The sequence below is a fragment of the Natrix helvetica genome (assembly GCF_964273705.1).
Source record: "Natrix helvetica genome assembly, chromosome: 6".
NCBI lineage: Eukaryota > Metazoa > Chordata > Lepidosauria > Squamata > Natricidae > Natrix > Natrix helvetica.
The window spans coordinates 63,424,694-63,445,592 of record NC_138553.1 but is presented as its reverse complement, the minus strand read 5'-3'; the positions used below and the strand labels follow the sequence as shown (position 1 = coordinate 63,445,592).

The 20,899-nt window shown below is 38.3% G+C and overlaps 1 protein-coding gene across 3 annotated transcripts in view; it reads left to right on the top strand.

Moving 5' to 3' along the window:
* The first annotated feature begins 923 nt into the window (after positions 1-923).
* Positions 924-20,899, top strand: part of TSPAN12 (tetraspanin 12) — a 73,944-nt gene continuing 53,968 nt past the window's right edge. Inside the window, exons 1-2 of one of the 3 annotated variants that reach the window (XM_081958412.1) lie at positions 924-1,150; positions 2,414-2,564. In XM_081958412.1, coding sequence (XP_081814538.1) covers positions 2,499-2,564 — 66 coding nt within the window. In that variant the 5' untranslated portion in view covers positions 924-1,150; positions 2,414-2,498. Of the gene's footprint in view, positions 1,151-1,760; positions 1,880-2,140; positions 2,232-2,413; positions 2,565-20,899 lie in introns of those variants that run through there. The other 2 variants (XM_081958414.1, XM_081958413.1) reach the window with 2 other exon arrangements.

Below are 20,899 nucleotides of genomic sequence, written 5' to 3'. Positions count from 1 at the left end.
CTCTTTATTAAGTACAACGAGTGAGAACAATCCAGCGAAGGTTGAGTCTGACAGCAGCCCTTTTATAGGGAGCTGTCAGACTCTTCGACCAATAGGATTAAACCTCTGTTCCCGCCGGAACAGAGGACCTTGGTGGAAACCACTTTAGTTAGAACAAATATCTAACTTTAGTGATCTTATTACAGTAGTTCTTTGCCTTCTATTTTGCTATCCTCTGGTATTGCCACATCAATGATTAACACTTACTTCTTTTCAACCAATTATATCTGGTGTATTTGAAAAATCCCACAATATTTTAATCTGCCTCTTTTCAGCTATTTTTTTAACTATACAAGTCCCACCAACTTTTCATTACTGGCACATGATAATTTTTTCAGATACTCCAGAGAATCATTTTGAGGACTGTGTGGTGTCATTGTTTATAATCACTTTGTGCAATCTTCTTGCTTAAACTGAATATGTCAATGCTTCTTTGCACAATCTGCATTTTTAATCTTTTGATGATTTCTTCAATTCTGGCCTATCATTATGGTTGATTGCAGTCGGCCAGTTGTTTAGACTGGATCTGACATTTTTTTATCCATCTGTTGTGTCTTTTCCAAGAATCTGGGATAGGCAAATGTCATTGTTTGATAAGTTAAAGGTATCCTGGCAGGATGTGAGCTGTTCCAAGAAAAGCTGCCTTTTGCAATTAACTGATGGTGATTGTGCCTATTATTACTAGTAATGCCATTAACCTTAGAATTATTACAGCTAGAGACAAGTTACACAGGCCAAAAGCAGGAAGCAAACTATCCCATTTGCCAGTTGTCTCTGTTTAAAAAACTGAGCAAAATTTTAAAAAAAGAGTGAAGAAACGCCTGTCCAGCGGGCTCTAAGACCCGACAGAAGAGGAGATCTGGAGCATGCGTGGCAACGGTTTGTGCAGCTGGCGGCTGCCTTTCGAAGAGTCGCCACTCAGGACTTGGCAAGGAGGTGGGAGTTAAGAAATAGTTTTGCAAGTGAAGTTCTCGCCTGCTCCAGCAGCCTTTTCCCCTGCAAAGCGCTAAGCCGGAAAGCTCCTGAATTTTAAACGGAACTGCTTGTTGGGACTTGACTCCCGTTTCGGAGAAGGACAAGGGGTCTTTGCGCAGCCCATGTGGCGAGCGTGGTAGGTTCCTGGACTTTTTCTACACCTTTCTTTCCAACCCCCCCTTCGCATTGTCTACTCAGGAGTAGAACTTCTGCTACAAGCGAGCTCCGGGTTGGCTCTTGAGACGCGCGGTTCAATCAATGCTGGTCGTTGCTGGGATTGGAGAGGGAAGGGAAAGCGTGGATCGAGGACCCTTTAGTGTTGGTGTTCCTGGAGTAGCAGCACCTGCGAGGAAGGAGCCGATGACCAAATGGCCCAAGCGAGTAACTCCGCTGCCCCAGCCCTGCACTTCGCGAGGCTGGTCGGTCACTTTTCCTACTCGCTTCGTTCTTTTCCACCCCGACAAGTGATCCTCGCCTTTTCCCTTTGACAGTCCAGCAGATCCGGGGATCGCACCCTGCATCCTATTAAAGCTGGAAAGCGAGGCATGTTTTTCCCCTTCCCTAGTAAGAAAAAAAAGCCCTCCTTTTTTGCCCCCGCTCCCCGAAATTGGCCACAGCGTGAAGATGGAGAACTACTTTGCCTTGATCGCGCAACTTTTTCACCGTCTCTGTTAACGCGCGCGCTACCAAGGTCGTTAATGAGTAATAAAAGGACAAACTTTTCCCACCCTTCCAAAGCAGGTGTAGTTATTCCCAGCAACGTTTCGGTGCAGAGGTGAAATAGGCACACGGAGAAAAATAAAGTTACAGTTCGGAGCAAATTAGGCACCGGTCAAGGCTGCCATCCAGGGTTCTATGAACCCATGTCAGTTGGTCTCAAATTCCATCGCGTCTATTTTTTATTATTATTATTATTATTATTATTATTATTATTATTATTATTATTATTATTATTATTATTATTATTATTATTATTATTACTATTATTACTATTATTACTATTACTATTACTATTACTATTACTATTATTATTATTATTATTATTATTATTATTATTATTATTATTATTATTATTATTATTATTATTATTATTATTATTATTATTATTATTATTATTATTATTATTATTTACCAGTGGTAAGTGTGTGTGTGTGGTTGATCTTTGCTGTGTTCCCAAACTCTCCAGATCTATTTCTGGCACCATGGAGGAGGTTCAAGTAAGTAACCGAAGGTCTGGTTAGTTTGATAAAAGATACTGCAGGCAGAATTGTTTCTTTTCCACCATGCAACAAGTTGATCTTTGCCTCCCCTTGTTTACTTTCTTTCTTTCATCCTTCACCCACGAGGTAATCCTTTCTCTTCTTTCACCTCTCCTCCCTTTTTATTTTTATTTTTTCAGGTTGTGAAAGCTTTTCCAGTTGCTGGAGTTGAAAAGAGGATGTAGCCAGTCTGAGAATGGGGCTTTTCACCAAGAGGACATCACAATGGCCAGAGAAGATTCCGTGAAGTGTTTGCGGTGCCTGCTTTACGCCCTCAATCTGCTCTTCTGGGTGAGTTCTCACATTCTCTGATAAGAGGCAAGGGGGAACCAGCCGTGCTTAGATACCTTCCCCCAATAAATATCTCCAGATTTTGCACCAGGAGGACATAGTTGACTATCCCTGGGGTTATTTCACTCTGTTTCTCCCAGAGGAAAAGGTGTTTGAAGAAGCAGAGGGTATTTTGAACATATAATCAAACAAGGAAACAAATTTAATCTAAATCATAAGTAAAGGCTGCAGGAGTGAAATGACATTAAACTGTATATTTTGGTATTACAGAAATAAGGGCAACTCTGAGTTTGTGGGGGAAGAATTATTCTCTTCCTTTACCTGGGTTGGTGATCCCTCAGTATGATTGAATAATATTCTCAAGATTATTCATTACAGCAGAAGTGGTACTGTACTGTATAAAACAATGTTGCACAGATGATAATTTAGTTTTGTTCCCATACTACTTGCCTGAAGTTATTACAGCAAAATAGATGGTACAAGAGAGCTATTTTTATGGATATACAACATGGACATTCAAAATCAGCTTGGGAATTTTGAAGCTGTGCTTACAATGCAGAAACTTCTATTCTTTTCATTAGGGTTCTTTTCATTAGATTTAGTAGACCTTGAGTATGTATTGGGTATAATATGGACGGTTAGGTCTGAGAAACTGGCGATCACTTCACATAGGACATTTTGCTCTCTCTGAGGAAAATGGATGGTTCAGAAATGTGAAAAATAAATAAATAATAATAATTCAATTAGCATTTCCAACAAGAAGAGTATTTTAGTTCCTTAGGTTGGTACCCCAGTACTGACATGGACTATATGTATATCTATTTCAAAATGCAGTGAGTAAATTCTATAGAGTTTAGATATTACCCCCAATTAATTTCTATTATGATTATACTGAAATCTCTTTCTGTTTCTGGTACATTTTAAAGTCCATTCAAAATGAGGGTTTAAATCCGTAGCTTTAAAAGATTGTAACCAAAATAATATTTCTGATTACAAAGAACTGTATGATAGAAATTATGTAAGTCTCATCAACTTCTAAAATGATCTGGATAAAGATGGCTACTTCATTGCAGGATCCCAAATGTGTTTCAGATCTCAAATGTACCATGTTTCCCTGAAAATAAGACACGGTCTTGTTTTCTTTTGGCCCCTCGAAATAAGTGCTTGGCCTTATTTTCAGGGAGGTCTTATTATTTTTGAGGTGCAGGATGCAGCAAGCATGGTCACCTCATGGCTGCTGCTGTGTTGCAATATTTTTGGGGAGTGCTTATTTTGGGGGGAAGGCTTATTTTAGCGCATGTGCTCAAAAACCCGATTGGGCTTATTATCCGGGGAGGTCTTATTTTCTGGGAAACAGGGTAGATAAAGCTCAACCGGTTTATCTACGTTATTTTAGCTAGGCAGCCTTTCAAATAGGACTTACCCTAAAAAGGAGAACAGGAATTTTGGACTTTCCCATCAATTATGACTATTTGGAAAGAAGATGGAGCAGGCATGTACATAAGTTATCTTGTTCCATTTTTGTTATCATTATTTGTAGTTTTACATCGATAAGTATTAATTAACTCCTGGAATGTCATTCAAATCTATATTAGCCAAAATGAAAGAGAAATTAAGGTTCCATTTGGTATAATCAAACCTCCAATGTGAGCATTTGAATTGAATACTTTATTCGACCAAGCATGATTAGTCACAATGAAATTGTCTCTGGTACAAAACACATTAGATAAAACTCTGTATTTCTGCATATATGACATTTCCCCCGTTGTTACTGCCTCCTGGCTTTTTTGAGGAAAAGTATGCTGGAATTGATGTTTTAATAATTTTAGTGTCAATTTTGTTGTGATTGTTCTACAGCCTGCTTTTATGATACCTGAGGAAAATATGTTAATTTAAAAATTGCTGAGGCGAATCTCTGGCTAATAAACACATGAAACTGTAATTAATACTAAGAGCAATTAGAAAATAAAATATTGTTCTTTTTAACTATGTGTGAAGGTCAGCATCTGCTGCAGTATATTTAATGAACATTAATAAGCTTTGTGGCTTGGCAAAGGCACTCTTGTATTCATACTCTGCACCATACCATCAAAATATTACGTATCTACAATTATATAGTTAAATTCAATGGACAGAGTTCACCAAATAACTGATGTTATTCTTGATTTTTTTATATCTGCTTGTTGCATCAATATATTCATTAAAATGATTGGCACAAGTTTATCCTGGTATAGTAAGTTATTTTACTTGTCCTAAAGCATTATGCATTGTTTATATTTATGAACTGCTTTCAGAATATTTTATGAAATATTTCACTATTTTATTAATTTCACTATTGAAATTAATGGCCAATATTCAAAGTATTTTTAAAGCATGCTGTGAGATTGACTTTCACCCTTAACTTATTTCAGAGTTGAATATTATGGTATTAGCAGTGAAAAGATTTTGATATACCAGTTATATACTTTTTTTCCTTATAAAGAAACCAATAGCTCACTAAAATGAATGGTCTTCCTTTTAATAGAATGCATTGGAGACCAAGTTCTTCAGACATTAGTTGTTCTTCTACATTGGGCGCAAGATTTGATGGCTAGACAATAGTTGCCCTAGAGTCTTGGACAAAGATATTTATTTGTTTGACCCTGATTTTTCATGCCAGTAAAAGAGGATGAAGAAACATTTTAAGGGCGTAAAGGTAAATGTGAAAATTGAAGCTCCTATTGCTAAAATCTCAGGTTTTGCATTAGAACAGGATCATGAAAATCTTTAAAGCCAAGAAACACATTACGAAAATTAGGTAAATAAATTAGGTATGAATAGCACAAAGAGATGGTTAAGTATGTTAGGATTAAGCTAACCACATTTTAAATATTTCGATTTTATTATTATTATTTATTTATTTCTTCGCACTTCTAGACCGCCCCCTCTCCCAAAAAGGACTCTAGGTTCTGTTAACTAGAAGAGAAGGGCTTCTTCATCCCCATATAATTTTCCTCGGTAATGGGATGCAGGTTGGAGCTTTAACTCAGAAGCAGTGTCAATTATGGTCCCTTAACTTTTGTTTTATGTACCTTAATTGGTTTGGGTTGGGGTTAGGGATTGAATTTCACAGAAATCCCAGTTTAGCTTCATTCAGCATAGAGACATTACATTCAGTGGTGGGTTTCTACCAATTTTACTACCGGTTCGCTCGTGTGCACATATGCACTCTCACACATGCACGATCCTTCTGTGCATGCTCAGAAGCATCCGTGTGGTGGGTGGAGCTTCCTGCGCCGCCACTCCCGGTTTGGCCGAACTGGGCCGAACCAGGAGCAACCCATCTCTGATTACGCTACTACTCAGTACTTCTTACGTTCTTGTAGCAAAGGAAGCCCATTTGAGTGCCTTTTGCCTAGAGAGTCCTGAAACCTGGGACCAGTCCTGAAGTCTTTAGATCAGTGTTTCTCAACCTTGGTGACATTAAGTCCTATGGACTTCAACTCCCAGAATCCCCCAGCTAGCAGCTGGCTGGGGAATTCTGGGAGTTGAAGTCCACAGGACGTAAAGTCGCCAAGGTTGAGAAACCCTGCTTTAGATTAAGGATACTACAAAACGAAAGAAAAACACCGTCTGGCCCCCAACAATATATGAGCTTCTAGAAGGCTTTGATGTAATCCTAAAATGGCCCTGAAGTGATTAGGGTTAATTTTAACATAATAGGAAGAGGAAATGATCAAATAATGATTACATGATTAGTAACTAAATATTTCATATATTTTAGTTACTGTTAAATTAAAAAGAGTTTCCATCTTAGTTTTACCTATTGATCTTTCAAAAGATATTTGGGAATACCTCAAATGCCAAGTCTTTCCTTTGGCCCAGAAAAAGCTCAATCCATTGACTAGGGATGGTACTCAGAATCCAATCATCTGTAGAATACTTGCTGTATCTGGAGGGGCTTTTACATGGGTGATTGTGTGTCCTTCCTGGCTTCAGTGAAAAAAATAAGATAGCCAGAGATGAATCTGTTGAAGAAATTCCTTGTTAACAACTGTCTGTTCCGGGCAGGCCTGAACTTGATGTTTCAAACTAATCTTGTTCGCTTGCTTGTTTTAACCCAGGCTTGTTACAGCAGGTTTTCAGGAGACAGTTGTTTTAGGATTCATTATAAAGGAAAGTTTGGTTTCTGATCTTTCCAAGCTTATAATATAGTGTTTATAGGCAATATAGGCAATTCTCAAATTGTAAGTAAAATGTTTCAGAGCTGGATGTTGTTCAAGCAAGACATTCAATTTTGATCTTAAAGAGGATATTGGGAGACACAAACGGGGCTTCCTATAACAAAGGCTGTAATTTTTCAGGCAGAAGCTCACAAAACCAGCAGAAACTATCTGGGGAAAAAAGAGCAAGATAAAATGATATACAGTTTCATGCAATGCAGAAACAATAAAAAATATCTTCAAAATGTGTCATGTCTATAAATGTGGAATTTGATGGCGGCAGGCAAGACAAAACCCGTGGCTTAAAGCTTAGGATATCCTGTACTACTGATTGTCAAAAGCTAGAAATGAACAACAACAGCATGAGAAAGTTATGCTGAATAAATAATTGAGATATGTCTATAATCAGTTATATTTTTCAGCATTTGGAACTATCCAGTGTCAGGGACAGGCTGGGCCAGGGATCTTGACCTTACGTAATTATTTACTTAAGAGGATGTCCTGCCTTTCCTGGAGGGAAGGCCAATCATCCTTTCAGGAAAAGAGTCAGCATTTTTTAAAATAGCATAGTAAAATAGCCTCCTAGTAAAATAAATAAATAAAGTGTAATATACTGTCCTGCTAGTATCTTTAAGACTTATCACTGGATATATTTCTCAATTAATCAGAATGTAATTCGGTCTAATTGGTTCACTTGCTCTATCAGTGAACATTCTCTCTACCAACTAATTACTGGTTACTGTTATTTTAGGAACAGACCTCATAAAATCTCCTATGTAATCTTAGCATTCCTAGAGTCTTAACTAAGAATCTGAAACATTTCTGTCATTTCTGAAAGGCTATTGCTTAAGCTTTGGAAGTCGCTTTTAGTGTTAAATTATTTTCTTGAGTCACGCTAATGTAAAACACATTCATATATTACATATCCAAAAGGCTATAAATATCCTTCTAGGTTTTACTGTATATTTCTGGGAAAACATATAAATGCTATATTTTTTACAAGTCCCAGATCATGCATACTGTCAAGCCAAGACCAAAGATATTGATTGATTCTCTTGTTATTCCCATGTTCAGTTCTTTGCCAGCTATGGAAGGAAAAAATATAGGTGCTAAAAATGCCATTCTGTTTTCTGCTGTGGCAGCTCTGCAGAATAATGCATTTGAATTTGGCACAAAATTGCAAATCCTTATATCCTCCAGATGTTTTGGCTGTGACTCTGATTATCCCTGCTTGTCAGATTTGCCATCATGTCCTTTATCTGCTCCTTACTTGTTGTTTTTTTTTTTTTGCTGTTATTCAAATTGTTGTGGTATTTTAATTTTATTGTTACATTGTAGAGTCAGATGGTGCCCAATTAAATTAAATTATGGGAACTATTATTCAAAACATTTGGCAGTTGCCTGGTTCAGGAAGGATTGAATTAACACACAAGGACATTAAGACTGAAGAAGACGCAATGTCCAGATACATCAAAGAAATACTTTGAAGTTGGAAGCTTGGGTGGGATATTATATTGCTGAGGCGTATTCTGAATACACTGTATATGGTTACAGCAGAGATTAAAATTAATGGGATTGATACAATGGCTCAACAGTACCATTTCATTGTCAATTTAAACTATGGTACCCAGTTTAGAAAAATTCCACTTTATGTTTGGATTAAGCTACTTTAAGTGCAGAATTAATTGCTTCACACATACCCAGAGATGTATCTTTTCATCAGTAAAATCCAACATTTGACAAGGTTCATGTATTCTTCATGCCTAAAAATAACACACATAAGTACATACACACGGCTGCAATGCATTTTTAATGTGTGAACAACTGTAACATATGTAAAGGGATGTTTAAAACTGGGTGGGAAGGAAAAGTGTCAATGGTTCAGTATTACAATGGAACAATGTTGGACACTGTGTTACCCAAAGTCAATCAAATGAATTGCATAGGTTTTGGAAAACTTACAAAATCTCAATATAATTGACCATATGTAGTTCAGCTGTTCTATTTAAGCCAAGTTTGGCTTAATGTGAATAGATGGCTCCGTTGAGAATAAAGATTCCATGTTGGATGTTTAAACCACTCAGATCTGACTTCCAACAGAATTTGAAAAATCACCATTCTGATTGGTATCTTCTTCCCTTTTCTCTCTCAAATGTAAGAAACAGAAATCTCCTTTCTTTATGAAATTTTCTGGCAATCAAATTGTCCACTTATTGAACCTATTGACTGTTGGATTTGGTTTAAATGTATGAATAATTCAAATGAATTATTAGATACTATGAGTTTCCATGTTTTCTGTGTGTATTTTTCCAAACATACACAGTACATGCACCTTTTTCTAGATGAAATTTCAGCACATCCATGAAATTCAGGGTTACAATACAATTAAAACAACAACAGTGAAGTCACTGAAAGAAACAGGGTTAAAGATGGAATCGGAGACCGTGGAGGATTGTAATCTTGGGATAATTAAGTCCCATGTAAGTTAAACTGAATAACAATTAGCTATCTAAAAACAATTAGAAATGGAACAAGTCTGCTTTTTTTTGGTCAGATACAGTTGAGATACAGTTCAAATGATGGTGTATAAAACAGGATTACCGATTTTTTTTTTTTAAAAAGTTCATATGATAAAAATAGTCTACTACTACTTAAATATAGTAAAGGTAAAGATTCCCCTCGCACATATGTGCTAGTTGTTCCCGACTCTAGGGGGTGGTGCCCATCTCCGTTTCAAAGCCGAAGAGCCAGCACTGTCCGAACATGTCTCCTTGGTCATGTCGCCAGCATGACTAAATGCCGAAGGCACACGAAATGCTGTTACCTTCCCACCAAAGGTGGTTCCTATTTTTCTACTTGTATTTTTATGTGCTTTCGAACTGCTAGGTTGACAGAAGCTGGGACAAGTAACGGGAACTCACTCTGTTACGTGGCACTAGGGATTCGAATTGCTGAACTGCCGACCTTTCTGATCAACAAGCTCAGCGTCTTAGCCACTGAACCACCATGTCCCCCAAAAACTAGATTACTATTACTTAAATATAGTAGATATCCTAAATGAAGATATTTTCCCACTAGATTAATTATAGTTGGGCTAGTACAATTGCTATACAAACAATACATGATCTGAAAAAGCAGACGCTAAAAATCCTGTGTGTGTTGGACTTTGCACCAATTAAAGTGAAATTCCTTATTAACAGTTCCACACCATGAAAGGCTTGGTTCCTACTAAGGTTTAGTAATGATGCCCTGATATGTGTTACTATGACCAGGTCCAACTTGCCTGAGAAAAGGCAAGCTGGTTCACAAGTCAAAGCCAAGCAAAGAAGATTCTAACCATAGAAGAAAATCAACAACATTCCAAGAACAAAATCTAATTCCCACTGCATAGCATCATCTTTGTCTTGAATTAAATGGTCAACTGGCCATCAGTATAAATCTCACTGAAATATTCCAGAATTGATAAAACAGCCTTCTCCAACATGGCTAATCCAAGCTAAGATTTGAAACTCGGTTACCATACATTGAATTAAAATGTGGCAATTTACTACCAATTGCTAGTGACTATTCAAAATTATGATGGCCCTCCTCAAGGCTAATTATGACCTGGACTTGAAATTCTGATCCCCGCCCCGTCTATGGTCAGATGTGACTGCATTTTGGATGCTATTTGCAGCATCCTTTGGACAGGTGACCACTATAAGTCTTCTGTTGGAAATCGGTGTATTCTTCCAATGGATTTGCTTAATGTCTGCAGGGGTCATTTAATTTAATTAACTTTATAATGCCTTGGTAAGGCCACAGTTGGAATACTGCATTAAGTTTTGGTCGCCACGATGTAAAAAAGATGTGGAGACTCTAGAAAGAGTGAAGAGAAGAGCAACAAAGATAATTAAGGGACTGGAGACTAAAACATATGAAGAACGGCTGCAGGAACTGGGTATGTCTAGTTTAATGAAAAGCAGGACTAGGGGAGACATGATAACAGTGTTCCAATATCTCAAGGGCTGCCACAAATAAGAGGGAATCAAGCTATTCTCCAAACCACCTTAGGGTAGGACATGAAGCAATGGGTGGAAACTAATCAAGGAGACAAGCAACTTAAAACTAAGAAATTTCCTGACAGTTAGAACAATTAATCAGTGGAACAACTTCCCTCCAGAAGTAGTGAATGCTCTAACACTGGAAGCTTTTAAGAAGATGTTGGATAACCATTTGTCTGAAGTGTTGTAGGGTTTCCTGCCTAAGCAAGGGGCTGGACCAGAAGACCTCCAAGGTCCCTTCCAACTCTGTTATTCTATTCTATTCTATTCTATTCTATTCTATTCTATTCTATTCTATTGACTGGAGTGTATGCCTAGTGAGCACAGGTTGCTTAATGATCACAGTGTTCTCTTACTGCTATGATTCAATTAATTACTGCAAAAAATATTGTAAAATATGGTGTGTTCACTTGGTGATCCCTTTAACAACCAACATAATTTACAACCATAATTCTGGGCTCAATTATGGTTGTAACTCAGAATTACACCATCTATACAATTTCTAGTTGGATTTATTTTTCTTCTTTAGGCAGATAACATTTATTTTGCTGCTTGAAAGGAGAATGGAATAAAGGTTCTGTGTAGAACATTTTTTAAATTTGAAGTAAGTTCTTATTATTCCCTAAACAGAACAATCAATGTCCTAAAGCTTTCTCCAATTAAAACAGAATTGAGAGTAATGTCTTAGAAATACTGGAAGTATTTCTTCATTAGAGCAACCTTAATCAGTTTTCCATGTAGTAGACTTGGAAATTGACTAGATTGTTGCTCTGTTTTATTACTGCATTTAAATATGGGATTTTTGACAGAACTTTTAAGTGGCCCTTAAATAGTGTAGAAGTCATTTCCATGATCAGAATAGAATATCTGGGTTCCGAAAACAGCAGGCTGGAAACATTGCTCTGTGTACTTAGCTGAAGTAATTGCTATTGCTGCAGGAATAAATTGCTGTAAGTTGTTCTGGGTGTAGCTGGCTTTGAATTACTTTAGAACCCAGCAGCAAGCGAATTAAGAATTTTCTATTGTAGCATTCCTCACAACTATTGAAAGATGTCTTTCAGATGGTTTCAGATGAGAGCAGTGGTGGGATTCAATTTTTTTTACTGCCGGTTCTGTGGGCGTGGCTTTGTGGGTGTGGTGTGAATTTGTGGGTGTGGGTTGGTGGGCGTGGCAGGGGAAGGATACTGCAAAATCCCCATTCCCACCCCACTAACCTGCTTTCCAGCTCCGTTCTCCTGTTCAGGGCAACAGAAGAAGATCGGCTGGGAGGCAGCCGAGGCGGGGCCAGCCTATTTGCGGTTCTCCGAACTACTCACAATTTCTACTACCGGTTCTCATAACCTGTCAGAACTGGGTGAATGCCACCTCTGGAGGAGAGCCAGTTTGGTGTAGTGGTGAAGGTGCTGGTCTAGAAGCTAGGAGACTGTGAGTTTTAGCCCATATGAGGCATGAAAGCTGGCTGGGTGACCTTGGGCCAGTCACACTCTCAGGCCAACTCACCTCACAGGATAGTTGTGGGGAAAATATGAGAAGAAGGAGTGTTATGTATGTTTGCTGTCTTGCATTACTTAACAAAGAAATAAAGGCAGGATAAAATTATAACAAACTTGATTTTGACCATTTTTTGCTTGCCTTCAGAAGTTATGGGTGCTTTAAACACTGGATGGACAGCCATTTGTTTCCTGCTCGAGTAAGGGGTTGGACTAGAAAACCTCCAAGGTCCCTTTCAGCTCTGAATTAATTAAATTCCCACATTGTCTTATATTGAAGCTGTTAAAGGCGTTCAAACTGTATGGCAGATGTTACAGTCTCTGTGAATAAAATTAGGACCAGTGTCTTCCAGTAATGACTCTTCCCCTTTTCTGGAACATCTTCCTCAATGGATATTGAAGTGCATTGCCTTTAGTGCCATAGGAGTCCTGGGGGAAGGAGCACTGAAAGCTTGCATGCTGGTCTAAGATACAAAGTCCATCAACGTATAGTATTTGTATGCTGATATTGTGCACTTGTCATTTTAGTACCATTGTGATATGCTTTGGACATTGTTGCTTAACGTGACCATTCAGACATGAGTTGAGCTGTTCTTATTTACAAAGAAGTGTAATGAATTCTTCTGCAGCTTTATAACTTTCGATAATCACAGTCCTTTCACATTTTAACCTATTTCCTTCTTTTCTGATATAGAACTCAGTAAGAAATACTGTATTCTATATACAGAAAGTATTTGGGATGGGATCCTGATCAAAATCCACATCAATTTTCTTTCCTAGAATGCTACTTGAATGAAATGGACCAGCTCTATGTCTTCTTAATTAATGTCTTTTCTTTGTATGTAGGGCATGCTTGCTTTCAGTTGGCAATAGAAGAGATTAAAATCTCCACTGCAATCCGTCGCATTATTTCTGATTAAATAGATTCAGCCTTTAAAATTCTTGAGGGAATACAGGTCATTACTTCATTCCTTACTCATTCCTTCATTCATTTTTCAGTAAGAATCTCTCCCATTTCCAATAGATTACTAAAGAGGTAACAAACGAATAAACTTTTTCTTATAATGATTGACTTTGGGCCATATTTGGTCTCTCTCTCCTTCCAGTAAGTTTAGTGCAGCAGAAACTTCTGTTAATGGCAGATCTTTCCCCTGCAAAGTATTATAGCACTGTTCCAAAGCCTCAAATCTTCTCAGTGCCATAGATAAAAGAAGAAACTACTGTGTAACTTTTAAAATTAAAGTTAAATGCTTCTGTAAAAGGTATATGAATTAATAAGATTATAACTTTTATAATGCTATGGTAATGGCTTTTTAAATATACTTAACGACAAATTAGGCAAGCGTCTGATTTAAATTGAGCAAATGTAGCTTAAAAATTCATGGCTTCAGTGCTTCTTTCTAAGGCAATAGTGATAGTTGGTACATCAAGCAAAAATAGAACGTAACAGTGTGATGGTGATGAATATTTATTGTTTTGACGGTTTAAATGAAACCAGAAGTTATTTGAGCAGTCATTTGTAACAGGTTAAAACATAATATTGGCTGCTGTTGTGTTTATAATATAGCTTAATAGAAATGTATAGAATATGTTTACAACTTCACAGCCCTGAAACATTAACATTTTTAATAAAATGTAGCATTTGCAAAGAAAATGACAATCCATGTTCTCCTTACCTTGATTGAATGTGAATTTAATTTATTTTGTTAAACTTAGTTCTATCTCAGGTGTGATGAGAGATAACTAACTTTCTGATGTAGAAGTGCATAGCCCAAGGCCACAAGCAAATTTTTGTGATCAAAATAAATTCCATTATAATGATTGTAGTTCTACATAATGAATACAACCCAAAGAAAGCTATCTATTTATATTCTAGTATAAGGAGTGTATAAGGACAGTATAAATGCAATAAGTGTTAAGTGTTGACCACAAAATGCTATGGAAAGCAGTTTAATTGATTTCAGTGAGATTGTCCAACATAACAAATAGTTCAAAATTGTTCAGGTGGTTTCAAGATACAAAATGCCCAGGGTTGGTAATGAAAACTGAAGTTTTAAAATATTTTCCATTTTAGTAGCTGTGATCCATTTGAAGTTCTCTTTTGCTTAATTATGGTCATGATATGTAGGAGCTAGGCTATAATCATTGCATTGTACTCTTACAATTGGGATTGGAGAAAAGATAATAGCAGAACCACAGTTTGTTCAAGATCTTAGGTTCTAGAAAATTTGGGATTATTCTACATCAGTTTGGTTGTGCTCCAGAGTTCAAGAGGGCTCCAGGGTTTTTTACCCCTTTTCTTGTCTTTTCCTAAAGACTGCTGGCTGATGAGAAGAAAAGGCAATCCATGCGTACAAGTTTATGCTCTTAAAAACTTTCTAAAAATGTGCAGTAAGGAGGGCTGGCCAAGCATGTTCAGTAAAGACACCATTTTTATTGTGCACTTCAAAACAACTTAATATTTTTCTGCAACAGATTGGCATATATTCCTCCCAATATCAATTTTTCTTTTCTGTTGTCATGGTGGGGCTATGATTTAGAGTTCCAGTTACAAAACAGCTCACATTCAGAGTATTCTCTTTTAGTTGGTAATCTTTGAAAGATTTTGCTCAGACACCAGAAATGTGGGAGTGGATGGATTGATACTGAGGGAGGGTAAGATAAGACAGAAGTTGGATAACTGCTTCACAAATGAAAGAATATAACCATTCCGTTTTGTAACACCTGGAAATGTCTGGCTGCACCCAGTGCATCAAAATGCATTTTAAAGAACTTTTAAAACTCAAATGTAATCTTAAATTGTAGAAAGCTTTATAATTTAGGAGTAATTCATCCTAACTTATCTTTATTTCTTAGATACTAGTTTCTTAACTGCAGTATTTTTATATTTTATTAATTTCGGTAGTCCTCAGTTAATGACTGCAATTCGGACTAGAATTTGCATTGCTAAATGACGTGGTTGTAAAGTTTATGTCACATGACTTCTTGTCTAGCAACAGCAGTTCCATCTTTTCTGATTGCTGCTGTTTTGTGGATCTGGTGCCGTTGTTAAGTGAGGACAGTAGGTGGTTTCCATTTGTGATCTTCTGCTAGATTCCCCATTATTTGTGAGAAGCTGACAATTAATTACATGACTGTAGGGATGTTGCAACGGCTGAAAGTTTGAGGACCAGTTGTAAGTACTACTTGTTCAGAGCTGCCCTAAATTGAAACAATAGTTAAACAAGTGGTTGTAACATGAGTATCATCTGTAACTAGTACAACTCTATACCTCTGGAAACATTCCATCATATGTAATCCACCACCATCTGATCTGATTTATTTTTAAAACCTATATAGCTACCCATTTAAACCTTGTGTTTGTAGATGATTAAATAACACAAAAATGTGTTGTAGTACTCAATGTTTTATTTAAAAAGGGCAATATTGCTATTATAACTGAGGCCCCTGAAAATTATCAATCATAATCCCATCCAAAGTGGGCTCAACTAATAATCTTACTCACACCTGATGAACTTTTCGGAACGTTTGCAGCAGTAATGGTATCCTATTATCTTCACTACCGGTTTGGTAGCGGGAACGCACATCTGGGCATGCGCATAACCTTCTGAGCATGCACAGAACGTCTATGATGACATTTGGGTGGGTGGGCGGAGCCTCGCGCCACCCCCCCCACTACCAGTTCACCTGAACTGGTGCGAACCAGCAACATACCACCTCTGGTTTGCAGGGTCAGGGCCATCTGAGCTAAAAGTTTCAGTTTGATCTGACTTGTCCTGGGGTATGATCATAGCTGAAGTTCATCTTAAGCAAGAGTTCCCTAAACTCTTCTATGATTGAAACATCTGGGTGTTATTGAGGATTCCCTACTGTGTGAAGAATAGGTTCCTCTATGCATAGAAGAAAACCTGAAGACCCTAATTTATGCTGTACGCAGATTAACCACAATTTGTGACCTAATTTACGATACAAGATCTCTGGTATAGTTTGACTGAAGGTCGGATCATATGGAATAAATTGGTACTGTATTTGAGAGGCTGTAGGAATTGTGGTTCTGTTTTACTGGCATTGTTTGAAAAGAGATCCCTGTGTGAAAAAGACATAATGTTATGAAGGCTATTTTTTTTTTACGTAGGAGTTTGAGCTCTCATTGTAATAAATGCCTGTTCTAATTTTAATTTAACGCTGATAAGGATGGGGCATGTGGCGATTAGGTTTTATCTTGTACATTTACTAAACTCCTGGATAATTGTGGAGTATGTAGTATTGGAATCCTTAGACGCAGACGAGATGTTCATCTGGAAATCTTCAAAATTCAGTAGGAGGAAGTGTTGAGAAGAACAAATTACGTTGGAAGCACAGATGCTGTGTGGGCTGACGCTCCCCCTTTCCCTTGCAGTCAAAAGCCAAAAGTGCATATTGAATATATAATCCAGATACCAGATGGCTTCCATTAATATGTCATCTTCTGCTGGGTAATAACCAGATTCTTTTCTTTGGGGGAGGGGGTATTATCCAGAGTAATGTGTTTCTGGTGATCCATAATAGTGATAGCTATTCTGATACTGTCAAATAAATGTTAACAAAATCTCTAAATGAAATGACTGTTGCTTTATGGTGGGCCGCTGTGGTCTAATTCCTGTGTTCCCTTCTCTAATTCCCATGTTTCTGGATTGGCTGGTTCCTTAGTTTCCAATGAAACAAAGAATATCACAAAATAGTTATATTAAAATATATAAAATATTTATACATACTATAAAATATATAAATCCATAAAAGGCATTTGCTATATATTTATTAAATGTATTTACTAAATTTATATCCTGCTCATCTCACTATCTGACTTTAGCAGCTTATAACATTTATATATGGTAGTTCCAATTATATTTTGATATTTTGTGGAGGCGTAAGTGTTTCTTCCAGTACACACATTATACCTCTGTTCCACAAGGACTGGGTTATCTGAGGGACATCTTCTGCTTGATTGCATTGCCCGTCCCACCAAATCCATCCCACCAGTAGAGAGGGTATGTTATGGGTTTCACCCTCTAGGGAGCTACATTGGCAGACTCTACGCCAGGGGTGTCAAACTCAAGGCCCGGGGGCCAGATCCAGCCCACGGGGTGCTTAGATCTGGCCCACAGGGCTGCCCTGAAAACAGCGAACGACTGGCCCACGGTGCCTCTGCCAGCAAAAACGGAACTTGGGAGGTCTCCTGAGCTCCATTTTCCCTGGCAGAGCGTTGTAGGAGGCCATCACAACCAGAAACGGAACTTGTGAGGGCTGCATGCAGCCCTCCCAAGCTCTGTTTTTGCTGGCAGAGGGTTGCAGGAGGCCATCACAGCTGAAAATAGAGCTCACAAGTGCTGCATATGGCTCTCCCAAGCTCCGCTTTTGCTGACAGGGAGTTGTGAGAGGCAGTTGCAGTCAGAAAATGAACTCGTCAGCCCATTTTCACTGACAGAGTGCTCAGGCCACCAAAGGTGCCCCCAACATGAGTCACACGCTGGCCACACCCACCCTGCCCCCCAAAGGTCAAACACAACTCTGATACGGCCCTCAATGAAATCAAGCTTGACATCCCTGCTCTGGGCATCATGGAATGTCCTCCCCGTAAACTGAGGTTGTCTTTATCACTTATCACTTTCTAAAGGACCCTTAAGGCCTGACTGTGTTATCAGTCAGGGAACCCCTGGGGGATTCCGTCAGTTTGATGGCTCCATTATTATTGACTTCCTTTTCCTAATACTTATTTTTTCTTTTTATCTTTGGTTTTATAGTTTTTAATGTTTTATAATAATTATAATAGTGGCTTGTTTATTAACCGTTCTTCAGTTTTGTTGCAGAGTCACTTACTTTCCGAGATAGGCAGCTATATAAATTTGATAAATGAGGAAATAATAAAATTTTCTGTGAAAATAACATGGCTAAATGAAGGTATTCTCTCTTTTCTCATGAGATACTTGAATTAGCTCTTTCGCATTCTTTTTTTTATATATATATATAAACTTTCCTCTGTGTTCTCCCTCCCCCAGTCTAATACTATCTTAGCTTTCCTCCCTTCTCTTCTTTCTGCTTCCTAAAATAAATATGCAACTTAAACACAAAAACAATACTCTTCTTCCACATTTTCCCAAATTCCCAAAAGAAATTTGGGGAGATTTTAAAACAAATTTTCTGTGTGCAATTCAACTTGTGCATTGTTCATTGAGAAATAAGAATGTTCCTGTTATGTTCCTTTTAAAAAAATCTATATAGTGCCTATAAAAAGTGACACTTTTTTAAAAAAAAGTAAGAATCATTTATTGTTTAAACTGATGGAAACTATCTTACAGTATAGGGGAATGTCAATTCTCTCTCTGACTAAAATGTCATTTTCTGACAAGATAGATAGATCCAGGCTCCTAGACCTAATGTAGATCTCTTTGATTTACTCTGTTTTTATACTAAAACCAGGGTGGGCTGCTGGGGGTTTGCAGGGGTTCAGGAGAACCTCTAGCTAAGATTCTGTGCAGTTCGGAGAACCCCCAAACCCCACTCCTGGCTGGCCCGATCCACCCCTCCCTTCCCAGGAGTCCCCACATGGCCGATTTTGGATGCAGATAAATGCAGGGAACACACGGAGGCTCAGAGAGGGCACAAAACGGGCCTCCGGAGACCGGGGAAGCCGTTTTCGCCCTCCCGGAGGCTCAAAGCCTCCAGAGCCTATCAAGGGCAAAACGCCCCCCACCTGTGGTGCAGGAGGCTAACTAGGCCATGCCCACCACAGCCACGCCCACCCAGCAATCGGGCAGAGAACCCCCTGCTAAAATTTTTGAACCCCACCTCTGACTAGAACTTCAAGTTTGACTGGAGCAAAGATCAGGAAGGAAGAACGGTCTTCCTCAGAACTTATTGCACCCCCGGAGTCTGTCTGAAATATCACAACTGAACTGAGCTCTCACCACCGTCCGCTTATGATTATCTCAAGCTATGGTACCTTGATTTAAACAGCCTAATTTAATTAGGGAAGGAAGGTTACTGCATTGTTAAGCAGATTGACTTAATTTATCCCGATGATTGAGATCTAGCAGTGGCTCCCAGTCTACATTCTTCCCAAGTATTTCTTTTTCAGCATGGGAAAGATTGCTAATGTAGGTAGTCTGTGAGTTAATGACCATTTGTTCAGCAACCGTTCAAAATTGCAACAGGGATAAATGAAGGGCTTATGACCCATAGCCAAAGTTATGGCTGTTGCCACCCCGTCACATGATCAAACTTTGGCAGCATTCCTTTGGCAGACCATAGGGAGCAGCAACCCTGCACTTGGCTATCTCAAGCCCCCATATACGCTTTTGGGCTCTGCCATCCTGCCGTGTGGGGGTGGCAAACAAAACCAAAATTACGCAGCACACTTGGCTTCCTTCTCCCCAAGTTCTACACCAACCTTTTGCCACCAGCCACTGAAGTAGGAGGCTTCGCTTTTTTTGCTGCCTTTTTTTTTTTGTTGCTTATCATCCAGCTTCTCCCATAGCCTTAATAAAAGTGATGCTGGAATTTGATTTTTTGCAGAATGCCTCTTTTCTGATAGTTTTGTTTTGGATTAAATGAATCTAAAATTAAAAATTAGGTGGACAAGAAACCTGGTGGGTGTAAGATTAAGTAGGAGTGTAGAAAGAGGGCATGAGAGCACACCGATCCATTACTGATGTCATCCATTTCTTCTGCCAGAAAGGAATTCTCTCAGCCCATTATGACTTACAAACAAGAGAATGAGATGCATGGGTTTAATCTTGAATCTGCTCTATATACAGTGTTGAGTGTTCAGTTTGCAATTGTTGATTTTTTTTCAGCTTAATGTTTTTTCTACTATCTGCAATTAACAAGATCTATAGCTGTGAATCTCTGCTGATAAACCTTTTTGGTATAAATATAGATCTAGGCCAGTGATGGTTAACCTTTTTGTTGTTGCGTGCCGAAAGCATGCGCACGCACCCAAAAGGCAATGCGTCGCACGACCCACCTGTCCCTGTGCACTTCACCCATGCAGATGTGTGTGTGACCCCATGTGCGCCCTGCCTTATGCATGCGCATGTGACCTTCCCACTCCCCCACACATATGTCTACGACCTCCCCACATGTGCCCCCCTCACCCATTTTTGGCTTCCCCCATACCCCGGGTTGGGTCTGGAAGCCTGCAGTGATTGGCAAATTCAATGAGGAAGCCAGTAGACTGTCAGAAGTTGCAGTTGTGTGAGGTCCTCACTTAATAGCCTATATGGTCCTTGTTTAATGTTGATAACCAGGAAATAAAAGGCACAGTCATGTGATATTGCATTTTACAACCATGTTGCTTAGCAACAGCAATTCTGGTCCCAATTGCCATAATAAACTGATAACTATCTGTAATAAATTTATAGAAATTATATAGATTATATAGAATGGATGTGAAACTCTGCTTCTTAGATTATAACATCATATTTTCTTGGCTGTGCAGTGTACATTTTTCATATATAGTTTACTAGAATTATCAGGAATACATTCAAAAGCAGTTATTTTCTTCAAAAATTTTTTATAACAGTGAAAGTATCAATCGGTAGTGCACTTGAGCAGAGAAGTCA